The sequence below is a fragment of the Notamacropus eugenii genome, chromosome 4 (assembly GCF_028372415.1).
Source record: "Notamacropus eugenii isolate mMacEug1 chromosome 4, mMacEug1.pri_v2, whole genome shotgun sequence".
Lineage (NCBI taxonomy): Eukaryota > Metazoa > Chordata > Mammalia > Diprotodontia > Macropodidae > Notamacropus > Notamacropus eugenii.
Window position 1 is genome coordinate 158,385,616 of NC_092875.1, and position 23,410 is coordinate 158,409,025.

Consider the following 23,410-nt stretch of genomic DNA (forward strand, 5'->3'; position numbering starts at 1 on the left):
ACAGAGTTATTACCTTTTGAGTATACCCTCAGTATCAGATGATAAAATGGAAATTGTACTTCACATCTTAAGCCAAGAGAAACAACTAGACATAACTAAATACATGATAATTAAGTCTACATCAAAGATTACTATTTTAAAGGTATTCAGGGATTGGTTTTCAAAATCTCAACAGAAGATGACAAAAGAATCGAAAGTATAATTAATATAGCTTTTTTTAAAAATGGTAACTGAGGACCCACATTCATACTTTTTCATTTACGTAAAAATGAGACTTATCCTTCTCTACATCAAGAGCATTACTGATGAAGATATAAGGTAACAGGCAAACACAAAATAATTTTGTATAAAGCAAACCACATCTTTCACAAACAAGTGACAGAAAAACCACAAGAAGAATCTACAGGTGATACTCGCTAAGAATCAAACATAATCAAAAAGTGAAAATGACTATATCTTAACTAATGAAAAACAACTGGTTACCAATATGGCAGTCATTTCAGAATGGGCTGGCAATCAGGTCACTAACTGCTTAGGGTCAAAGTTACAATTAAGAGATACGGATAATAAGATCCTTGTTTTGCTTTTTTTTTTTTGAATTAAAGCATGAGACAGTAAAATATAACAGAGCCTTAAAAATGCAGCTCCCCAAAATCAACACATTTAACAAATGTTAAAATAATTTTTAAAACCCTATCGAAGAGAGCAAAGAATAAGATCATTAAACAGTCTACAGAGTATTAACTTTGAAAAAGGCACAAGAAAAGGAAAAATGTCTATATTCACCTAGGGTACTTAAAAATGTCATTAAGTACGTGACCTATATCAAATTGCTTACCTTCTCAAAGAGGGGAAAAGTAAGGGAAGGAGAAAATTTGGATCTCAAAATTTTTTTTTTAAATGAATATTAAGGTGACAAAAAAGGAAAATGATAAATGCTGGAAAAGATGTGGGACAGTTGGAACACTAATTCATTGCTGGTGGAGCTGTGAGTTGATCCAACCATTCTCTTTGGGATACAGCCCTAGAAGCGATATTGCTGGGTCAAAGGGTGTTTACAAAAAATTAAATTATTACTAAAAAAAAAAAAAGAAAATATTCTGAAGGACATCCTTCTGGACAAAGTTTTAACAAAAAGGATTCCCTATTGATGAGCCTCCCTAGAGGATCTCTTTTGCTGATGACATAGTTCTTACTCTATGCAGTGCTTCTTAAACTGTGGGTTTGGGGTTACATAGACAAATGTGAGGGTGGCAAAAAATTGGGCAATAGCAAAAGATTTCTAAATGCTCAATGACCAAAAGTTATTTCAAAATCAAATGCATGATGAATTCTAGTTGTTTCTGGCAGAGTTTGCCCATGTTGCATTGCAGAACTTTACTGCACCATTGGTTCTAAACATACAATGTGCACTTTGCAATGCATATGCCATCATATCAGGCAATACCAATGAACACTGCCAGAAACACCTTGGCTCAGATTCAAGACTACTGTATGTTATGAATTGCAGTGTTTTTACTGTACATACAAAATCATTAAATGAATTTTGACTTGAGATTAGGAGAGAATTCCAAACAATTTCTAAAATGGTCCTAAACATGTTTCTGCCATTTTGTACTACCTATTTACGCAAAGTGAAGTTCTCAGCATTTTCAGTTATAATATCAAAATATTGATCAACTCTGAAAAATGTTGAAGGTGCTCTACATCCTGCAGTATCAAATATTCCACCGATTTAATTATGTAAAGATAAACAAGCAAATTCATCTCATTAGTATTTGCCTTCATCTTTAATAAAATGTAAAGTTATATGTATATCAAAGAATTGTTTTAAAATTAATTTCTTTATGATTTCTTATCAATAAATATTTGATTTGCAAACCTATTTTTTATACCTACATACCCGGGGGGTCACATAAAAATTTCTTCTGTGAAAAGGGGGTGCAAGTGGAAAGGCTCTGCTCTACAGGGCCTAAAACTTTAGAGGGACTCTAATGAAATCCATGGGCATTGGAAAGATCAGTCTTGACATCAACACATGTTGCCCAACTTATAACAGACAGGCAGCATTGAATCAATCCATCTAGTATATTAGGACAGAAACCCCAGATGGATAATAAGCAAAGCCCAAAATAAAAAAAAAACACACTCGACTATGGCCTTTTTTCCCCAATAATCTCCCCACTTGAAACTTCAAAAATTATCTCCATAATGCTTTATTATCAACAGTGCTTATGACATAGATAGGTAACCTATTGAATTAGTTCATCAACACATTAGGATGGGTATCCTAGACAGTTAATAAGCAGAACATAAAATGAAAAGATCAAGCTCAAGGAAATTTTGGAAATTGTGTCCTCCTTTCAATGACCTCCTCATCAAAGAAAATTCCATACATATTCTCTCAATAATGCTTCACTACCATGAATCACACCATACCACAATTTCAAAAGTACCATAACTACAAGTAACTCAAAGTACAATGAAAGGATTCATAGTGGGTATAAGCAGGTTATGGCATGTTACAATGAATACATGTGTGAAATTTGACGGAAGATATTAGTAAGGAAATCTATAACTAGAAAAGGAAATGGCCAGTGACATAATGAAAATGAGGTTTAACAGATGATAAACCATAATGTGAAGTGGTACCCATGGAATAGTAAGAAGTAGAAAGTCTCGAGGTTGTATATCTCTATGGCATGGATAAGAATTGCACAAGATGTGAAGAAAGTGGATGATTAACTGCAGCTGTGAAGGAAGTACTCAGACTTATAACATCATACATCTAAAGTATTTAAATTAGCACTTGAACATTAGTTGAATATGCCTAGATAGTATGCTCTGGCGCAAAATAATGTTCAGATTCAAATCCTTTACGAGCTATCATTTCTCAACTTCTCTTCTCTCATCCTTTTTATCTACCTACCATCTCTGACCCAAAATTATTAGAAAGAACATAATGACAGGAGAAAACTCAAAAAAACAGAGAAATGCCCCATTAACATAGCAAAGAGAGATTCTTGAAATAATAGTTAGAAAGTACCGCCCTAAAGTGGTCAGTCCTCAGATGTCACCCCAAGATCCTCCAACACTTTTTACGGAATACAGTAACAACAACAAAACTTTAATAAGAAACCCACTGAAACCCATATTGGGAGGCACAGAGAAAAAAAACATCATTGACAGTTCTGCCACTCTGGTCTCCCTTTCAATATTGTAGCCAAACAGGAGAATGAAAGGAATAAAGTAGAAGGAGCGTCCAAGAGAAGGAGATACTAAGATAGAAAGTGACAGAGAACTGGGCTAATGAGAATTAGTCTTTTCTCTAAGAGTTAGCCTCAAATACTCAAGTGGAACTATGAGACTATCTAAGCCAATATCCTTTCCAAAGATACATGTTACAAGGTATCTTTGCTTGACTATCCTGTACTATGTTTGTCCACAACTTCCCTTAGGTCTTCCACAAGGTACCTACTCAACATGTTGAGGACCTTTCTTGAGTTCTTTAGCTCAAGTACACCACTGAAGCACAGAAGTTAGTTATCTGTTATCTCTTCCATTTGACAGGCCCATTTTTTTCCCACTTGTACATTTTTTTTGATGACGCACTTGTGTGTCATCAAAAAACAATTCCTTATTTGCAGTGTGTGCAGCCTGATAACATCCACCACATGCTTTTGCATTTCTCTTGCCTTTGGAGTGACCCACAATTTCAATTCTTCAGAGTCTATAGTATTCTACATTCCTTGGCTGTTTATCTCTGAAGGAATAATGGCATGAAAAAGATGGAACGAAAAGAAGTCAAATTTATTAACCAAATGAAAAAAATATTTTAATTCAGCAAGGAAGTAAGGAAAAAAAGAAGGAAAGGGAGATAAAGAAGGAGGAGGACAGGGAAAGGGACAAAGACCTTTGTTTCAGAAAGAAACTCAGGGTCAATCCAGCCATACTCTGCTTGCAGTTTAAATCTGGGTCCAACTCACTTTATATATGTTGATCCAAAGTGTACCAACACACATTCTATAGGTTGTCCCGATAATTGCATATTGGTCTGGAAAACAGGCATTTTTCATCTACTTGATTTTTGCTATGTAAATAATTAGGTCAAACTCTCGAGTGATTATGGATCTCACGTAGGAGGCCTTATAGTGTTCCCGTAATTTAGTCCAATCATCACAATGTCATCTGGTAGCAGAAGTACATAGAGAACCTCACAATCTATAAGGAATTCTTCTTTGATATGTTTCCTCCATGACAGTGAACACTTGTAGCACAGTCCTGTTTCATACCCAAACCCTCTCTACATTAGAGCACTGAACGAGGTTCTTTTAGTTATCTCTCAAGAAATCTTATATGATTTTGACATACAGGGAATACCTCCTTGCTGGAGGAGAGATTTTAAGGAAGTCTTTTGCAATAATCAATCAAAAATTTTTTTTTAATGAATCTTAGAACAGAAGGTGGGTTAGTCATATAGTGAGAATTAGGGATAATATAGTAATCTCAGCATTTCCCTGGTAACCACAAAATCTACTAAGATCTAAGAGAACGTTTTTGGTACTTTGGGCAGACTATTGATAAAGCACACGGACCAGAATCACACAGGAGAAGACAGCATATATTGGTTGTGATCTGCACTAATGGAAGGAAGTACTTACATTAGGCCTGCACAACCTGCAGCCTGCCAAAGGATTTTGGATGGCCTTCGAAAAATATAGAGGAAAATATCCTCTACATTTTTCATGGGCCATCCAAAATCTGTAGGCATGCCCGCAGTACACAGGTTGTACAGGCCTGACCTACATGAAATATGGGTTCATTTAAATATGTCTCCCTCACCTCTATAACTAGACTGAGCTCTTTCAGGATGAGGAATGTATTTCTTTTGCAGCCCCCATAGCACAAACAAAATGCTTGGGTCATTGGAGCTCAAAACAATAACTGGTTGACATGATTATAGATTGAGAAATCAAGACCATGGTAGAAGACCACACTGGATTGGTACTTTTGAGCAAAACTTTCTGAATTGAGGAATTATGCATATACAAACTAATAAAATGGTTTATAGCACAATTTTATGTCTCTAGATATAAAATTCACAAAGTTATTCAATAAGGCACCGAAAACGAAAGTATTTCTTCACTCAATTTCAACTTCCCTGTTATGAGATTTTCTTAACTTTTTATCTTAAGTTACATGCATCATGTCTCAACTAGTATTCCTTTAAGCCACATACCAAGACCAAGAGTTTCAGGACACTATTTTATCTTTCTTTTTTCTTTTAAGGCCAACTAATCTCACCTTCTTGTCTCCTTACTAGTACTAGGTAATAGTGATTAATTTAATCACCTGCAAAAATAATAAGAAAACAACTGTCAATAATGACTTCCTTCATCAATTTATAATTATGCATCTGTTCTTATTGCTTCCTGATCTTGAATCAGTTGAAGATGAGCTTCATGTCTAATTTATGGCTAGTCATGCAAAACCTATTCATTTTGCCCTCAAGGCAAGTCTCAAGAGAGAACTGGATTGGCAAGCTTTATAATTGAGAACTAGCATAAGGAAATAAGTAAGGAGAGGAAAGTAGAAACAAGTATTTCTTTCAATCCTAAAGAAAAAGGCTATTTTACAAATATAGTACTTCAAGAATTTATCATATTGTTGCCACACAAAAAGATTGCAGCCTTTTTGCCAATTAGAAAATATTCTTCCAGAAACACCACAGCTGGAAAGTTTAATCACCCTGCACACCATGGTGATTCTCTCCAAATCCAGTCAGACTGATCACCCAATACAGGCTAGGTCAATGGCATGGTCTCAGAGTCTAGGGTCCCTGTAAAACCATAAGGGTTTTAGGCAAAGGGTTTTAGTGGATATATACAGTCATAAATCTTAGAAATTTGACTGAGGAGTCTTTTCTAATCTGAAACATCTTGGTTTCTGTGTTACCTTTTGTTGAGGTTTTGGTGGTGGTGGTGGTGATGGTAGCGTTGCAGTTATAATGTTAGTGTTTATTAGAGTATGCTAAGCAAATTAACTGAACAGAAGGGAGACATTTTAGATAGAGCTCAAGGAATTGAAAGATGAAAATTCAGATTTGCCTATCCATTCAAAAGAGTAGTTTTTAATAGTTTTTTTATGTTATTGAAACACAAAACATTTGCTCTGTGAAAACAAAGCACCAAAATGCTAAATGCATTTACAAACACTGACTCCTCTAAATCAGCTTCCCAATTCTACATATACATAAATAGGTATGGAAGTATAATGCCAAATAAACTTTGAGAAAAAATAAGGCAAGTCATCCTGAATATATTATAACAAGACATATTTAGTATGACTTAGCATTACCCTAGCAATTAACAATTTCCACTTCCTTAATCTTGCTTTATTGTGTTTAGGAAATGTCCCATACTCAGTTAAAGATATTGGCAAATACATTAATATAGAATAACTATCCCATCTTACTGAAAATGGGGTAGCAAAATAAATACAAATGAAAAAAAAGTGAGTTGGTCAAACAAAGCATTTATTTCCCCAGATTCCTTTCTTTTTAAAGAGGAGAGGCAAATAAGTAATGGAATAAACTTAATTTGATACTAGGTCACAAATACTTTTTAAAAAAAGATGAAACATGAAACTTGTAATTCTGATAACTAATGTGAAAATGTTTAATAGGAATAGATATGTAAAGCCTATATCTGACTGCATGCCATCTTGGGGAGGGAGAAGGGAGAGGGAGAAAAAAATTTAAAACTTATGGAAGTAAATGTTGAAAACTGAAAATAAATAACCTTTAAAAAAAGAGTAAGTTTAGACTCTAACATATAAATCTTTCCTATTTACCCAGTCACTGTATAATACTTCATCCAGAAGTACAGGTGGCAATACCCATCAAAGCTCATATTTCTCTCTCCTGCTCCTCCACTTTGCCTAGAGAGGTGGTACTTATACCCAATAGGAACACTAAGGTCTACTCTACATGGAGGCAGGTTTAGGCTTGCTGGAAGGAAAAGACTTATTAGCTATTAGCACTCACCAAGAATGGAATGAGCTGCTTCAAAAGGAAGCATGCTCCCCCCTCACTAGAAATCAAGTGAAACCTGGATGACCAGTTGGTAATTACCTTGTGGAGAAGATTTCTGGTCAGGTATGAATTTGATGAGGTTGCCTCCGCTTCTATTATCCACAACCTAATCTCCAAAATCTCTAAGTTGGCAGAGACTTCAGAATGTCTTGTTTGACTCTTGAGTCCATCAACAAGCATATATTAAGCACCTCTTTTATGCCTGGCCCTCTGCTATGTGATGGGAAAACAAAGAAAATGAAAAGACAGTTTCTGCTCTCCAGGAGCTCAGTTGAATGGACTATATATTACAGTAATTTTCTTTGAGGTAGGGAGAAGGGAAATAGCTTGCCCAAGGACACATATCCATAACCTTCTTAAGAAGCAGAGAAGGTATTTTAACACAGGATTTCTGTCCTCTCTCTTCAGTCCTCTTTCCATTAAAACATTATGGAAAAGATAGCTCTCAATGTAAAGAATTGGAACAGCAAATCACAGTGGAGAGGAAACTAAAGTGACTGAAGCAGGAAATTGAGCAAAGATGCATTCAAACTACTAAAAACAAAGAAGAGTGAGAGTGGCTCCCATGATAACAAAATTTAAACCTTCTGTAACTCTAGCCTTCTTTGTGGGAGCTAAGAAGCCATTCACATTTTTTTTTTAATAGAGGCAAAGAACTAAAAACCAAGGAGATGGACGCCCATACACAGGGACAGTGACACAAAGCATGGCATATGAATACTACTGTTCTGTGAGAAATAACAAGAGAAGGTTTTAGAGAAATGAACTGAAACCAAGTTAAATGAACAGAACCAGAACAATTTACGCTATAACAATAACATTGTTCATTTGAAACAATTCTGAAAAATGGGGTGATCAACCAGGAATCCAGAAGACTTAGAATGCGCCACATTACCTATCCCATGACTGAGAGGTGATACTCAAAGACATGTGGGAATTTGTTTTACCTAATTATGCATATTTGTTTTTTTCCCTACTTAATAATATTTTATTTTTTCCAATTACATGAAAAGATAGTTTTCAACACTTACTTTTATAAGATTTTGAGTTCCAAATTTTTTCTCCTTCCCATTCCCCAAGATGGCAAGCAATCTGATATAGGCTATACATGTACAATCATATTAAACATATTTCCACATTAGTCATGTTGTGAAAGAAGAATAAGAACCAAAGGAAAAACCATAAGAAACAAAAAAATAAAAAAAGAGAAAATAGTATGCTTCAATCTGTTATGTATATTTGTTAAAAGGGTTTTGGTTTTCTTTTTCAGCGGAAGTGGAGACAGAAAATAAATTCCTATTTATTGGAAAAATAGAATGAAAGAGAAAAATGAATTAAGGGAGTCTGCTTCTAGAAAGATTTTTTAATGTTATGCTCAAATTCTTTAGTTCAAAATAGTTCTAATTTTAAAGAACAAAACTTTAACAAAGTATTCTGATGAATTTTTTTTTTTTAGCTCTCAACCAGTTTAAAAATATGCAATCATCTTTTATTTAAATTATACTGTTATGGAAATGCTTATTTTATTCCATAAATTAAAAAGAAAGTAAGCAAAAATAAAAAATATGTATTTAAAATGCCCTCTCCCCCAAATCACAATGAAGTTCAAAGACATCTTATTGAAGACTAAATCCAAATATGCTGGCTATTGATTTGAGATATGAGCAACAAGTACCAGAGGATTCAGGTTCTTTCACTTGGCTCACATTAATGGCTACCAAAATAATTTCTTCTCTAGCCAACAAGTTCAATAACCACATTCAAATCAACTATGTGTTTTGATGCTTGAATATTATATACGCATACATATATCTTCTGTCATGACAGACAAAATAAACATAAAGATAGATATCATAATGATTCTCTACCCCATCCCTTTTAAAATCTTGCTTTAGAAGTCATGCCTTTAATGGTCCAAGAACATAACAGGCAGCTCTCAAAAGAAAAAAGGAAAGCTACTAACAAATATGAGAAAACACTCTCACTAAGAATGACAGTTGTTGGAACTGTGGAGGAAAAAAGCCTACCAAGGCACTGTTAGGAGAGGTGTGAAGTGATCCCACCTTTCTGGAACACAATTTGGAACTAAGTCCAAAGCTTAGTCAATCAACTGTGCATATACCCTTTGAGTCAACGACATCGCTACGAGGTATATACTCCAAGAAGATCAAAGAGGAAAACACTCATAATTACTAATATGTTTATAGCAGCAATTTTGTTACACCATGGAACTAGAAACAAAGTGGGTATTCTTTAATTGGGGAATGGATGGACAAATTTTGGTTTAGAAACCATGCTTTTTAAAGCAACTTCAAATAATTCCTCAAATTATCCTCTTCAACGTATCATAGTCATATAATTTTATTAATTAATTCAGCTTGTGTGACAAGAGACCTCATTTAACATGGAGGGCTAGAGGACCGTACAGAAGATGGCACAATTGCACATCTCCTCTTCTTCCTGACATAATCCTTCCCTAACATCAGAATGCATCCCATTCTAGGGAGTGAGTAGACTGATGGGAAAGACAGCAGATTAATCTGGCAGACCAGAAATTAAATAGAAAAACATGATCCAGGTCAGTCACACACAAGTTGGAGGAATAAACTTTAAGAAACCAAAATACTACCTTTTACCTTACCCAGGTAAGGCAAGTTTAATTTCTCAAAGTGCTTTCACATCTATTGCCTCATTGTACACACACCAACAACCCTGTAGGATGGGTTGTTCAGGCATTATTATCTCCCTTTAATAAACAGGGAAATAAGTTTGGCTCCAAAGAAAAACTGGAAGAATACACCTTCCTTTCTTTACTGTCAAGGGAGGCTGGAGGATAGAATTAAAAATAAGGAATATAGTTGCCTATACTTTTCCATGTAGTTGATGTATTAATTTTACTAAACCATTTTCCCCCTCTTTCTTTTTAAATCTTATAAGGGGTAGCTTTCTGAATAAATAGGTGAAAACATATGGAAAAATGAATGTGATGTAAAAACAGAGTATCAAGAATAAATAACTTAAAAAATACATATCAGCAAACACAACTGTTAATCATCACCACAGCCATTTAGTAAGCACCTATGTGCAGAAAGCTCTGAGCTAGGCTCACTGGGAAATTCAAAACTTGCATAAAATCATGTCCTTCCCTCATATGACTCTTTTAGGAGTTTGAGACAAATGCAAAGAGATGAAAATGTCTTTATGCCTAAAGTCATATCTGCCTAGCAACAGAATTTTTAAAGAATCTTTCAAGAGAACGCAGTCAGGAGAATCCTGGTTTCCTGGCTCTGAGTCTTACATCTACTACAATGAAATGCCCTGGTGGACAAGAACAAAGAGGAAAAACAACCTCTGCACCTCCATATGAAAGTGTGTGTAAATCCTAAGGGAAAGCAGAGTTTCTACCTCCTCCTCCCCAAAATGACTGACCTGTCTTGTTATGCATACTACATGAGGGTATTCTGGAGTCATGATTCCTTATATGAAGAGTATCAGTCCTTAATTGGGAAGGGAAGTGGGGCCCTGCAAACCTTTACTAATGGTATAATGGAAATCACTTGTAACCAAATCAAATACATGCATAAGTTCTATACTTTTAGCTACATTTGAATGCATAATCTATGGAAAACCTATAGCAAAAATTTCAAAGTCAGGCTGAATTCCTTGTTAGTTCAGGGGAAGCACACTTAATATTAGCTAAGTGAAACAAAAATTAGGAAGACATCCACCACCCATATTGTGTAGTGGTATGAAGATATGGATTAAATCTATGATTTCATTGGTACAACTCCTGGGAGAAGAAACTCCCTTTACCAACGTAGATTAGTATTCCTTTCAGCTCCACTAATGAACTGAACAAGGGTGTGTGTTCATCCACTGGAGAATGGCTGAACAGATGGATGCAAGTAAGAATAATCACCGTAAGAAAGAATTCAGAGAAATTGGGAAGATGTATATGAAATGATACAGATCAAAGCAAGAAGAAACTGAGAGTAATTTATATAATGACTACAATAATATAAAGTAAAACAGTGGAGGATTTGAGAATTCTGATTTGTCTCATGATCAAAAGAGACTTCAGGGGACTAAATGTGAAGCCTGCCTCCTGACAGAATTAAGAAATCATCTTTAAGTGTAGAACGAGGCATACATTTTTTGACATGGCCATTGTGATTTGTTTTGCTTGACTCTACTTGTTACAAGGGCTTCTATTGTGGAAGTAGAGGGGAAGGAAGGGAGAATATCAATAAAATATTCTTTAAAAAGAAAAATAAAATGTCTCCTACCCTAATTCATCATAAAACCTCCATATATTCCTAAGTCAAATTGTTTTAATCTCCTTAGCTTGTCAGTCCACCTGTGCTTTTTATTAAAGTTACTAAAGAATATCTAAAGCTTTTTGCTTTTTAATGTACTGATCCCATTTTATATCATTCATTTCTTAATGTGTCCCTTCCTTCCCTTCCTACCCAGCAGGTAGGAAAATTTTTTTTTATTTTAAAAGAAAATTTAAAAAGAAAAAAAATCACATCAATAAAGCAAAATAATGCATTAAAGTCTGATAACACATATGATATTCCATACCCATATCCCACCACCTCTGCCATGACAGTAGACTTACTTAACACCTTTCCACGCCCAAGGTTGATCATTATAGTTAACGAACTCTTTATATGGAGACACACATATACACACACACTCTCTCTCTCTCTCTCTCCCTATATACATATATATACATATATATACACACACGCATAACATATATATGCACACGTTTTCATTCTTCATTTCACTCTTCATCAGTTCAAATAAATTTTTTTATTTTAAACTTAAAAACAAAATAAGAAAAAAAATTTCCATGTACACAGCAAACTATAAGAGTATTCAATATAAAACAATAAATTTCCATTTCAAGAAAACTTATATAATAAACACTACACATTGTTTTCAAAGTTGCCCACTTTTCTGTTTCCTTGTAGGTTTTCTTTTGTTGTCTGCTGTGCACTTTTTACTTCACTATTCTGCCTCCCTCCACCACCCTAAAGAAGAGTGCAATTAAGCCTGGATAGATACGCGCGCACGCACACACACACACACACACACACACACACACACACACACACAGAGATATCTATAAACACATTCACATATATACTCATACATGTATATATAAAATGGTACTATGCTTATTTCCTTCTATCATCTGTTTCTCTGAAGGTGGGTAACATCTTTCTTCCTAAGTCCAAGTCCTTCCATGTTTTTCTAAACCAATCAGTTCATCATTTCTTCCATCACAGTAATATTACAATCAAATCACATCCTATCTGATAGAGTACCTATGAACTCCTCCCCTACCCCCAATTTTCTGCATTCCTCCTATTCTTGGCTACATAGATTTTATTTATACAAGTTTTAAATTAAAATAACTGAAATTGTCCTTTTTACATTTCAACAATGCTCTCACCTTTTAATATAGTTTAAGGTCTGATACTGCTGAATCTACTTCCTTTCCATCTTTTCCCCCTGGTGTCTTTGAAGTTCCTGACCTTTTGTTCTTCCAAAGGAACTTTGTTATTATTTTTTTCTGACTCAGTAAAATAATATTTTAGTAATTGATATGACATTGAAATAGGTAAAGTTGTCATTTAAAAAATTATACTAACTTTACCTACCCATGAACAATAAATATTACTTCAAATATTTAGATCTGAATTTGTATGAAAAATTTTTTGTGCTTATGTTCATATAGTTCATGTGTCTGTTTTGGCAGATATATGCTCATATTTATACTGTGTAGATACTTTAAATGGTCTAATATAACATTGAATAATACTACTGACATAGTGTAGCTTCTCTATTTTTCAGTTTTGATTAATTCTATTTTAACTTTGTTAGATCATTACTATCACTGCTTTTTTGATACACTAAATTCTGCTCCTGCCCTTTCTTTATCTTTGTGTGTATCTCTCATTTTTATACTATTTCCTGAAAGCAACATATTGTTGAATTCAAATTTTTAATCTACTATCCATTTCCATTTTATGGATAAGTCGATCCTATTTACATTCTAAGCTACAATTACTTGTTGTGTATTTTCCTCTTTCCCATTTTTCTTCACTATCCTTCTCACTCTATTTACCCTATCCTTCCTCACTCCTCTGCTTTACTTCTATCTGCTACCTTTCCCTCCTACCTTGCCTTCCTATTCCTTTATCTACCCACCCCCTAAAAACCCCTTTCTTACCTTCTCCCTCTACCCTATCCCTTTGCCTTCTTATTTCTTTCTGAATTTAGATCTTTATGTGTGTATGGGTGTGTGTGTGTGTGTGTGTGTGTGTGTGTGTGTGTATGCTGTTCCCTCTTTAACCCATTCCCAATAAGAGTAAGGTTCCAGCACTACCTGCTCTCACCCCACTAGCTTCTTCTGTATCAATTTTGCTTTATATCACTCCATATGACTCTGATTTCTTAATATTCTTTATTTCTTAAGGCACAATAACATTCCATGACATGAATGTCATGGAAACTGTCTTTGACATTGTTGGGGTATGAGTCTAAGAACTGAAATCTCTGGGGAAAAGGAGATAGACAGTTTAGACACCATCTTAGCATAATAATTCCAGAATCATTAGACCAATTCACAACTCCATCTAGGTTGTACTTTGATACCTGTTTTCCCTCAGCCTCTCTGAAAGTGATCATTTCCACCTTTATTTTCTTTGACAATTTTGCTGGTTTTAAAGTAAAACCTCAGTTATTTTAATTAACATTTATCTTAATAGTACCATTAGGGGGTAGAGACTGTCATTGTTTAGCTTTATATCCCCAATATATATCACAGGGTCTGCCAAAGGCTTGATCATAAGTGTTCAGGAATTAATTTGAAGCAATCTTTCATATGTCTGTCAACAATCCTTGATCCTTCTTTTGAGAGACTTATTTACATCCTTTGAACACTTAACCCATTGGGTAAGTCTTAGAAATTTGTGTTACTTCTCTTTATAGCTCAGGTATTGGATCTTTGTCAAATGTGTTTGATACAAAGATTTTTCTCCTTAACAGTCTCTTTCTTAGACTAACTTTATTTTTCATGATATGTAAACTTTTATTTCTGAATTAAGATGATTCAAAAGCAGAAAACAAGAGAGCTGAAAACAGCTGAAGTCCTGATTAAATCACAAATAATTAGGCCCTGAACAACGGGGGCTATCAACATATTAAAAACAACCACCACAATGACTTTATATTGGCTTCCAAAGATGTTCACTATTTTATGGAACTTTTTAAAAGAAAAAAAACACACCAAAAGGGCACATCTGCACAATAAACCAAGAAAATGTTTCTAATCATTTTTTTCAGAATGTAGTAAGTTTCCCAAAAGATCTAGAATAATTCTCTTATCAAAAATCCCAGAAGCTACTCATTCATCTATTTAAGGAAAAGGCAGCTGGTATCAATCAATCTACATCATGTTTTTGCCTGCTAGGTTCCCCATTTTTCCCTGTTGACAATGCATTACCCTGAAAACTCAGAGCTCTAACATCAGGAGAGGTCCTCCCCAGGAAACCCAATATGGGCAACAGAAGCCAAGTTAGTGGCACTAAGGATACCCTTTAGTATGTGTCACAGGCAACAGAGAACTGCTGGAGACACTCCAAGCACCAAATACAATAAAATTGCTAGTCTTGTTTGAGACAAACATCCCTAACTTGCACCAAAAAAAATCACCCAGAGAGAATGATTTCCCCCAACAACTTTCCTCATCTATAAGGGAGAGATTATTCCCTTATTTTCTAGGTGGTTTATAAAATATTTATTGAAATCATAAAAAATGCCACCTAAGTTGAACACTGTGAAATTGTACCAAGTTTGGCACCACATTAGAGATGAAACAATATGCCCTCCTCTACCTTCTTTGCAAAAGTGTAGGATTATGGGTATGGAATATTGTATATACTGCCAAAGTTGCTGTGCTGGTTGGTTTTAGCAATCGATTTTTTCCTCTTCCTCTTGTTTTTTCCTTTGTTCCAAGAGTTGTCTTATTATAGGTAGGGTAGGAATGTGTGGATGTGTGTGTGAAAATGAATGTGAAGTAACAAAACAATAAATGTCCACATTATGTTTTTAATCATAAAACTAAGAAAACAGATAACTGCAGTGCTAATTTTTCCTCTAAGAATATCTACCAGTCCCAAATACTAGGACACAAAAATCAATTGGGGATAGAAAAACCAATGTGTTCAATAATCTGAAGAAATCAAATGAGGTAACACAGAGAAAACACTTTGCAAACCTTAATGCTCTTTGTAAATGTTAGCTAACATCTGGCAGCAAGTTGCCTAACTTCCCTATGCCTTTATTTTTTTTTAAAGGGAATATCACTCTGCTACTGTAAGATACCAAGAGAAATCACAAAGAATGAAGCACTGTCCAGAATATAGATCATTTGCAGATGAAACAGAGATTTTTTTAATCCACTAATCCGACAAAAGCTATCAATCTCTGCTTGACAAGAATTGGCTAAAAGATGTTCCTTTCACTCCACACTGGTTGACCAGGTTGAGCAGGTAATCCTCAGGCACATGATTCCCTATCTACTTGGCTACCAGTGCTGCAAAACTGCCAAGAGGACATTTAAGCTTAAAAACCTAAACATGTGGCCGCGCTTCCAAGATGTCTAAGTACGTCCTGGCCCACCTGGCCTCCTTGCCCCCCACCCTCGACCCCGCCGAATACGACACCTTGCCTGAGGTGCGGCGGGTGCAGAATGAGCGGATGGCCATCCGCGCCCGCCTCAAGCGCGAGTACCTGCTGCAGTACGATAACCCTCACCGCCGGGGCATCATCGAAGATCCTGCTTTACTTCGTTGGACCTATGCAAGAACAGCAAACATCTACCCCAATTTCAGACCCACTCCCAAGACCTCATTCTTAGGCGCTCTATTTGGAATTGGCCCTCTTATCTTCTGGTATTATGTTTTTAAAACTGATAGGGACAAGAGAGAAAAACTTATTCAGGAAGGAAAATTGGAAAGACTGCTAAGCATCATTTATTAAGTGTGGAAATGTGAAAAACATAAGATTGCTATGTATTTAAATCACTGTATTGTACATCTTGTCAAATGATAGATTCTTGGTTAAATAAATTTTATGATACTCATTAAAAAAAAAAAAAAACCTAAACATGTTCATCAATTTCTGGATTCCACACTGTCACCCCAATACTTTAGAAAGAAGACAACCTTTCTGTGACCTAAAAGTACAGAACAGACCTACATTTCAAGCACCAAGAAGATGTTTTGCATAGATAAGGACACTGATAAAAATTTGGAAATGCAGTTCCAGATGGCTCCAACTGACCTGAAAAAATGGTGCCTGTGTTCCGATGAAAGGAATTTGCTTCTCTGAATAGGCATTACAAAATAAATTAAATCATCACAGATTGAGTACACATGCAATAAATGTGTGTGCACCCACACAGAGCTATAGGCAAACTTATAAACTCAGCATTTTAGTACTTGGATTCAAATTCTAGGGACATCCTAAACAGATTTTAATCAAGGAAAAGAGTCCTAAAATGATTGAAAGTTCACTTAATTTTTTTTTAAAGATTTCAAAAATAAGGAGAGGTAGAGTGATATAAAGGACAGAGGACTGGGTTTAGGACCTATCAGGAATACTTAGGTGCAAGTCTTGCTTCTGACGCTAGCTATACTAGCTATATGACTGTGGACATGACACAATCTCCCAGTACTCCTGCCCAACTAAGACTAAGCTCCCTATCCCCATGAAACTACAAAACCCAAACTAAAAAAACCCAATAGAAATAAACCTCACCCCACAACTTTGAAAAAGTCTTCTAGAAATGTTATTAAACCTATCAAAATACTCCAGAGAAACTGTACTATGATAAAGCTGTCTTGTACCAAACAGCTACCAAAAGAAAATGCCCTGGGGCTTTATAATGGATTTAGTCATCTGCTCACGTTAAATTTGTATGGGGTATTTCTATAGACATTAAACAAGCCTTTGACTACATTTTTAAAAAGTTCATGCTAAATGTTTTTGTTTCTTTAGCTTAGAGTAGAAGCGCTTACTGTAGCTACTGCCATTTCACAGTTCAGAATTTTTATCCCCAGGATTTCTGGAAATCTACCCAGAAGAGTCTGTAGGTGATGTGATATCATTACTTCACTCAAGCTCTACCCTGTAACACATCTTTTGCGTAGTTCCTTGTCCATCCTTCAAGGTTTGTGAAACTTAAAAGTTCAGCTTTTAAGTTTTAAAAGTACTATTGACAGTCTTCAGTGTAATCACACTAAGAAGAAAAGAGATTAAATAATCTTGGGAACATCAATTAACAAAAATATTTTGGATGAATATAGCTGAAGTGCTTACTGGATGAATTCTAAGTCACCTGACTGTGAATATGGAACATGACATAAAATGTTAGACTTCTTCAACATATTGGTTAGTTTTAATGAATTATTCCCCGTTCCCCCCCTGTCCTTTTAAAACTTCTTTGTAGGAAAGGATTGCTCGGTAGAAGAAGAAATGGAAGGAATATTGTGAAACGCAAATGAGAGGAAAATGAAATAAAAGTTTATTTTTAAAAATAAAGATTGTCAGGGAAAAATAAATGTTAAAATGTAATTACTGTGGCACTAAGTAAGCCAGATTGTATATGTGAAAATAATAAATTCTAAAATAAGTGTTAAACTTTTAGCAGGTCTTTCCTGAGCTGCAGAAAATAAATGGAATGATGAACAATTAAAAAGACTATCAGTCTCTAGCTGTGGCTGACAGTTTAAAAAAACAAAAAAGTTCTCACTCATATCTTGAACAGCATAGCAAACTGCAATTTACATATTTATCTAGAACATAAATCTTTTCTACTTCTATTAACATTATTGAGCCTACTAATCTTCTGACATTGATTCCTTCTCTGAAAAACCCTACTGGCTATTTTGTTCCACTGCACTCAGATTTTGTAAGATTTTTTTTTTGCCATATATTTTAGAAGATTCAAAGACAATATGAATAACTCAGCTATTTTAAATATTTAATGTCCTTCAGAGTTAGTATTAAGACACTGCTCATGAGTAGTCAAACAACCTATCAAAGAGAATTTTAGGACTGCCTTAAACTGAACTCATGCTAGCTAACCCATGCTAACCCAAAGAACTAGTTGTGCTGAAGCGATCATTCTTTGTTAAAACTTGAAACATACAAACCTAAACTCCAACCAATCAATCTAAACAAGACAAATTACTCCTAACAGTAAACAGAAAAGTAGTTAAGAAGACTATTTCTAAAAACAAAATGCATCATAGTTATTGAGAGTATCAGTGTAAAAACTGAAATTCACTAAGAAACTTAGCAAAAATATTCGAAGTTTAAAGGCAAATATATCTTTTAATAGTGCTAATGGTGTCTTGAAATTTTAAATCTGATATTAAATTGTTTCAGTAGCTTGAGGGGGAGGGGAAGCCTGACCAGTTCTACAGCTCAATTTCCCTATCTGTGATATCAGAATACTGTTACTATTTATTAGTACTGTAAAGCTGTGAAATGAAATATTTGTTATTCATGACCACTAGGTTAAGGTTTATGGACACCAACTTATCCATGTTATAGTAAAATATACACAGTGCTAGTATTAAAGTAGGTCAAATATAATCACACCTATACCCCAAGTTTTCAAAGATATGTTGAGTATAGATTAGTTGAGTTTATTAAGAACAGTCCAGAAAACAAGAGAGTTTGTTTTGAACAGTCAAAAGTGCTCAGAAGAAAAAGTTAAAAAAATAAGAATAAAAATCCTACCTCATTTCAAAGAAACCCAAAGCCAACTAAAGAACCAATACATCTACCCAAAGAACCAAATGACCTTGGAAAAGCCACTGGAATTAGAATAAGGACCTGGGTTCAGATCCCACATCAGATACTACTACTGTCTGTTCAAGTTGCTTAACCTCCTTGGGCCTCAGTTTCCTCATCTGTAAAATGAAGACTTTGATCTAGACCACATAGACACCATCTTCCACCTCTTCATCTAAGATTTTATCATCTGTGCTAAGATTTGATAGGCAAGACTGGGTAATAAATGATGGAGATTTCTATTCCAAATAATCTCCATGAGGAAAAAAAAACAGTATACAAAACACCAAAGCCCAAGTCACCTTCACAGAAATTCTGTCATCCTAACAAAATCTGTCTTAAATTATGTTTATCTTGCAGACCACTGCTCAACCTCATTAAAGCAGAAAAGTATTTTAGAATGATGTGCCTGTACTTCAAATATTAGTATTGTCATTTTTGAGTAGAATCATTTTGGGCCATGTCTATTCTACCTACAATCCTCTTTAAAGAAACAAGATTATAACATTGTTTTCCAAAGTACACCAAGATTCTAAGTTGACACCTCCACATAGGTCTATAGCCAGACATTTTTTTTACTAGATAGCTAGGTTGTTCTGATTCCAATTATTAAAAGGATACACTCTGTCATTGTAGCAACATCCAATTTGTCAATATCAGGTGAACCAGGGCAACACTTCTTGAATTCTTTCCGGAGATCAAAAAAGGAGTAGAAGCATTCAGGCAATAATACATTCTAGGAAAGGACAAATTAGTTACTAATAGCTAAATTGTGTTTTATCTTATGTTCCCCAAATAACTTAAAAACAATTGCCTGCTATATTTTGAGTACCTATTATTCATTCCATGAAATCTCAAAATCAATTAAAAAACCAGTTGAACAAATGGTAATGACTACCACATATATACCATATTATCTTATTCTAAAGTTTTAATACACTTCATAATCCTATGTCTTTTATTTGACTATCTTGATAACATCAATACTGCATTTTAACTGTAATCTATCATCACCTTCTATAAGTGGCAAATCTGATCCTTTCAATTTTGCCTTAACAAAGAACACACAAAGCTGTATTGAAACTTGGTGTTAAATGTATCTTAATTTTTAATTTCCTGTACCTATCTAGACATTATATGGTTTAATTCTAATAGGGATATAACTAATTTATTAAGCACTTACTTCAATCAAAGTGCATATCAATCAAAGGTATAGCAAGGGCTACAAAGACAAAATTTAATAGTCCCTACCTTCAAAAGACATACAATGTAGTGAAATTCTGAAAATATTTTTAAAAATGTAGCAAAGGTATCTTCTAATATTCCTAATCCCAAATGAAATAAGTATAATCAACTCCTGATGGTCTGCATGTGCATTACTTGTTTTGGAAATTACTACCAAGGGGAATTTACTTGGTCTTTGTTACTAAACATTTATCTGGTGTCTCCCAACTAGATGGGACCTAGCATAGTAAGTGAAAACAGCACTTGAAGTCAGAGGTTCTGGTTCCAATTCCAGTTCTAAAGCTTACTGTCAGTGTGACAAGTCACTTCTCTTTTTGGGTTTTAGTTCCTCATATGTAAAATGAGGGGGTCCAACTAAAGAGCCTCCAAGGTCTTTTTTGGCTCCAATTCTATAACCCTATATGCAAAGTTTATGATTAATTTTAATACTACTCTTACCTAATAAACATAAATCTGCTAAATTAAAGTCAGTACATTCCAAAACCAAATTAGTAAAAACAATTTTATGACTTGCTTAATACTATAAGCACCTCTGTTTTTTTGTCCATCCACAAAGATGGAAATAGATTTTGTTGTTATTGAGTTGTTTTAGTCTTGTCTGACTCTTCGTGAACCTATCTGGGATTTTCTTGGCAAAGATACTGGCGTGGTTTGCCATTTCCTTCTCCAGTCCATTTTACAGATGAGGAACAAAGGCAAACATGGTCAAATGTCTTGCCCAGGGTCACACAGCTAATAAGTGTCCGAGGCCAGATTTGAACTCAGGAAGATGAGATGAAGATAATGGTCTAGAATGATTTTGTACTGTTCTTTTAAAATAGTTCTAGCATGTCTCCCACCTCTTGGCAGAAGTAGTAGACTATGAGTGTAGAATGAAGCATGCTTTTTTCAGATGTGGCTATGATGAATTGCTTTCCTTAACTGCAATTCTTCGTAATAGAGAAAGGCCCTATTTGGAAGGGAAAGGAGATAATGAAGTCACATTGGAAAGTGATAGCAATGTAAATAAAAATTATTAATAAAATTTTTTAAAAAAGAAAACGTTATGTTTTTAACTTTTGGTCTGTGTATTTATGTCTTAGGCATATGAGGTGCAGTCACAAACAAAAGACTAGTTTTTGTCTCTTCCTTATGAAACCAACCTTTTTTAATATTTGTAGTTAGTGCTTGAAGGTAAAAAGTTACTTCTTTGGATTCCCCAAACACCAGATATTTGTCACAGACATTTGCCCTAAGGGTAAGTGTATATTGTAAACTAATTCTTTGAGTTTTCTATATTTGATCAAGTCTCAAATAGAAAATGATCACAGGATATAGTTGGTCTTTATTTCTCTTTTCAGTTATCTGTTCTCCCCCACCCAAACATTTTAGAGTCTATTAAGGAAACTTTGTCATAATTTCAATACTCCTTACATAGGAAATGTTGCAGTTTTCATTCATTTTAACTCCTTAAAGGCAAGAACTTATTTTTATTATTGTTTCCCCAGCACCTAACAGTTCCTGTCCATAGTAGGCACTTAGCAAAAGTCCAAATTGAATGTTATCTTTGCTACTGCCCAGACTTTTTGAAATTTCAGTGGAATAACAGCATTTATTGTAAAGCACTTCTTAAAAGAAAACCAGGGATATGTAAATGTGCCTCTTCATTATTATGCATGTTAAAACAAAAGGAAAGCAGCTTTGACTAATTGCCTACTATAAGTCATTCTAAGCCACTGAAAAGGTTTATACAGTTAAATAAAAAGCATTCAGGTCACTATGAAAAAAATCCCACAGTAACATGGAATGCCTATTACCATCAAATGATTGTATCTAATCCAATTTAATTTCCAAACATCAACTTTTTATGAATATATAGCTATACTGTATATATTGTCCCTAAACTTTCCCCAGAGAGAACATTAAGTCTATATCAAATTTCAGATTTTCTTACTCATTAAATTTCTTAAAAACAAAATTATAAATAGACATAAGTACAAATAGAAATAAAAGCAAAATCAGGCAATTTAAAGAATTGCTCCCAGAGTTTTGAGAAACTGACAGAATGAAGTGTCTCTAATACTCAATTACATGCTTCATTCTTAATTCATGAAAAATACTAAGGTTGTGATATAACTCAGTTTAACAGTTTTTCATTTCTGTATATTAAAGATCTTTTAATTTTCTTCCCCTCACAAAGGTATAACTAAAAAATGATGATAATAAATTAAAACTAAGCATTTTCGGCACAGAGAAGTTCAATGAACTTAAAGTTTTTGTTTTTAAAGCAAGGTTTTAAACAGTAAGAAATATGCTGTCCTATGCTTAGCACAGTGCCTGGGAAATAGGTGGTTTTGAAATGTGTTTTGATTGGTTGTTTTCATCTTTCTAAACATATATTAGATCAGTCTCTGGGCTAATGTTGAGCATCTCCAAAACATAATTTAAATTAAAATAACAAAGGAATGCTGGGGTTTTTTAATAAAAAAAATGTGTGTACTTAAATCACTTCAATTTCAACACTTTAACTCACTTTAGTAATTTAAAAAAACACTTCTCTATGAAAGTGTCATGTCTTTATTTTTCAAGTCTAAAGAAAAAATTATAGAAAAACAAACAAAAAAAAACCTTTAGACACAAAAATCTAGTCTTTTCTTCATAGAGTCCTCTTACCTTTTTGGAAGCTTCAGGGTGCAAGATTTGCCTGACATGAAGCTGGCCATCAGTACAGAGACAGAAGGAAGTCCCTACCCCAATGTTCAGTTCGTTGCTCACGGACTGATTGAACTGAAAGGAAGACGCACAGGAGGATACAACTGATAAACAGATTTACAAGCTGTTCAGCTGTGAAAAGCGTTCCACTTAGCAATACTCAAGGAAACACATGCTAACGTCTGGCAAGTGATGCACAAGTGTTGCCCAGGGCAACAATAAAGGAGAAAAGCTTTCATAAAACTTCCTTACATATCTCCTTTCCCTCAGAGGGACTTTTCGATCTACTCCGAGATACCAATGCCAGAGGACACAGGAGAAAAACTCTTAAAGGGTCTCCTTTTGCTCATTAACCCTTATTTTTAAAAAGTGGTCATTATTGGCCTATGTGTCAAATTTTCATTTCAACAGCAGGCTGTTCCTGATGAAATTATTTTCTTGTGTATTTTTGGGTAGATATCTGAAGCATCCACTTACAAAGAAATAAAAGTGGTGGTTACA

General features: G+C 34.6%; 1 protein-coding gene and 1 pseudogene across 4 annotated transcripts in view; one reads left to right on the forward strand and one right to left on the reverse strand.

The window, feature by feature from the left end:
* ESRP1 (epithelial splicing regulatory protein 1) overlaps positions 1–23,410 on the reverse strand; it is a 104,884-nt gene that overhangs the window by 79,108 nt on the left and 2,366 nt on the right. For all 4 annotated transcript variants that reach the window (XM_072603500.1, XM_072603498.1, XM_072603499.1 and 1 more), the window contains exons 3-4: positions 22,871–22,984; positions 19,595–19,709 (exon numbers count right to left, since the gene is read on the reverse strand). In XM_072603500.1, coding sequence (XP_072459601.1) covers positions 19,595–19,709; positions 22,871–22,984 — 229 coding nt within the window. The remainder of the gene's footprint in view (positions 1–19,594; positions 19,710–22,870; positions 22,985–23,410) is intronic.
* Positions 15,759–16,270, forward strand: LOC140500712 (NADH dehydrogenase [ubiquinone] 1 beta subcomplex subunit 4 pseudogene; annotated as a pseudogene).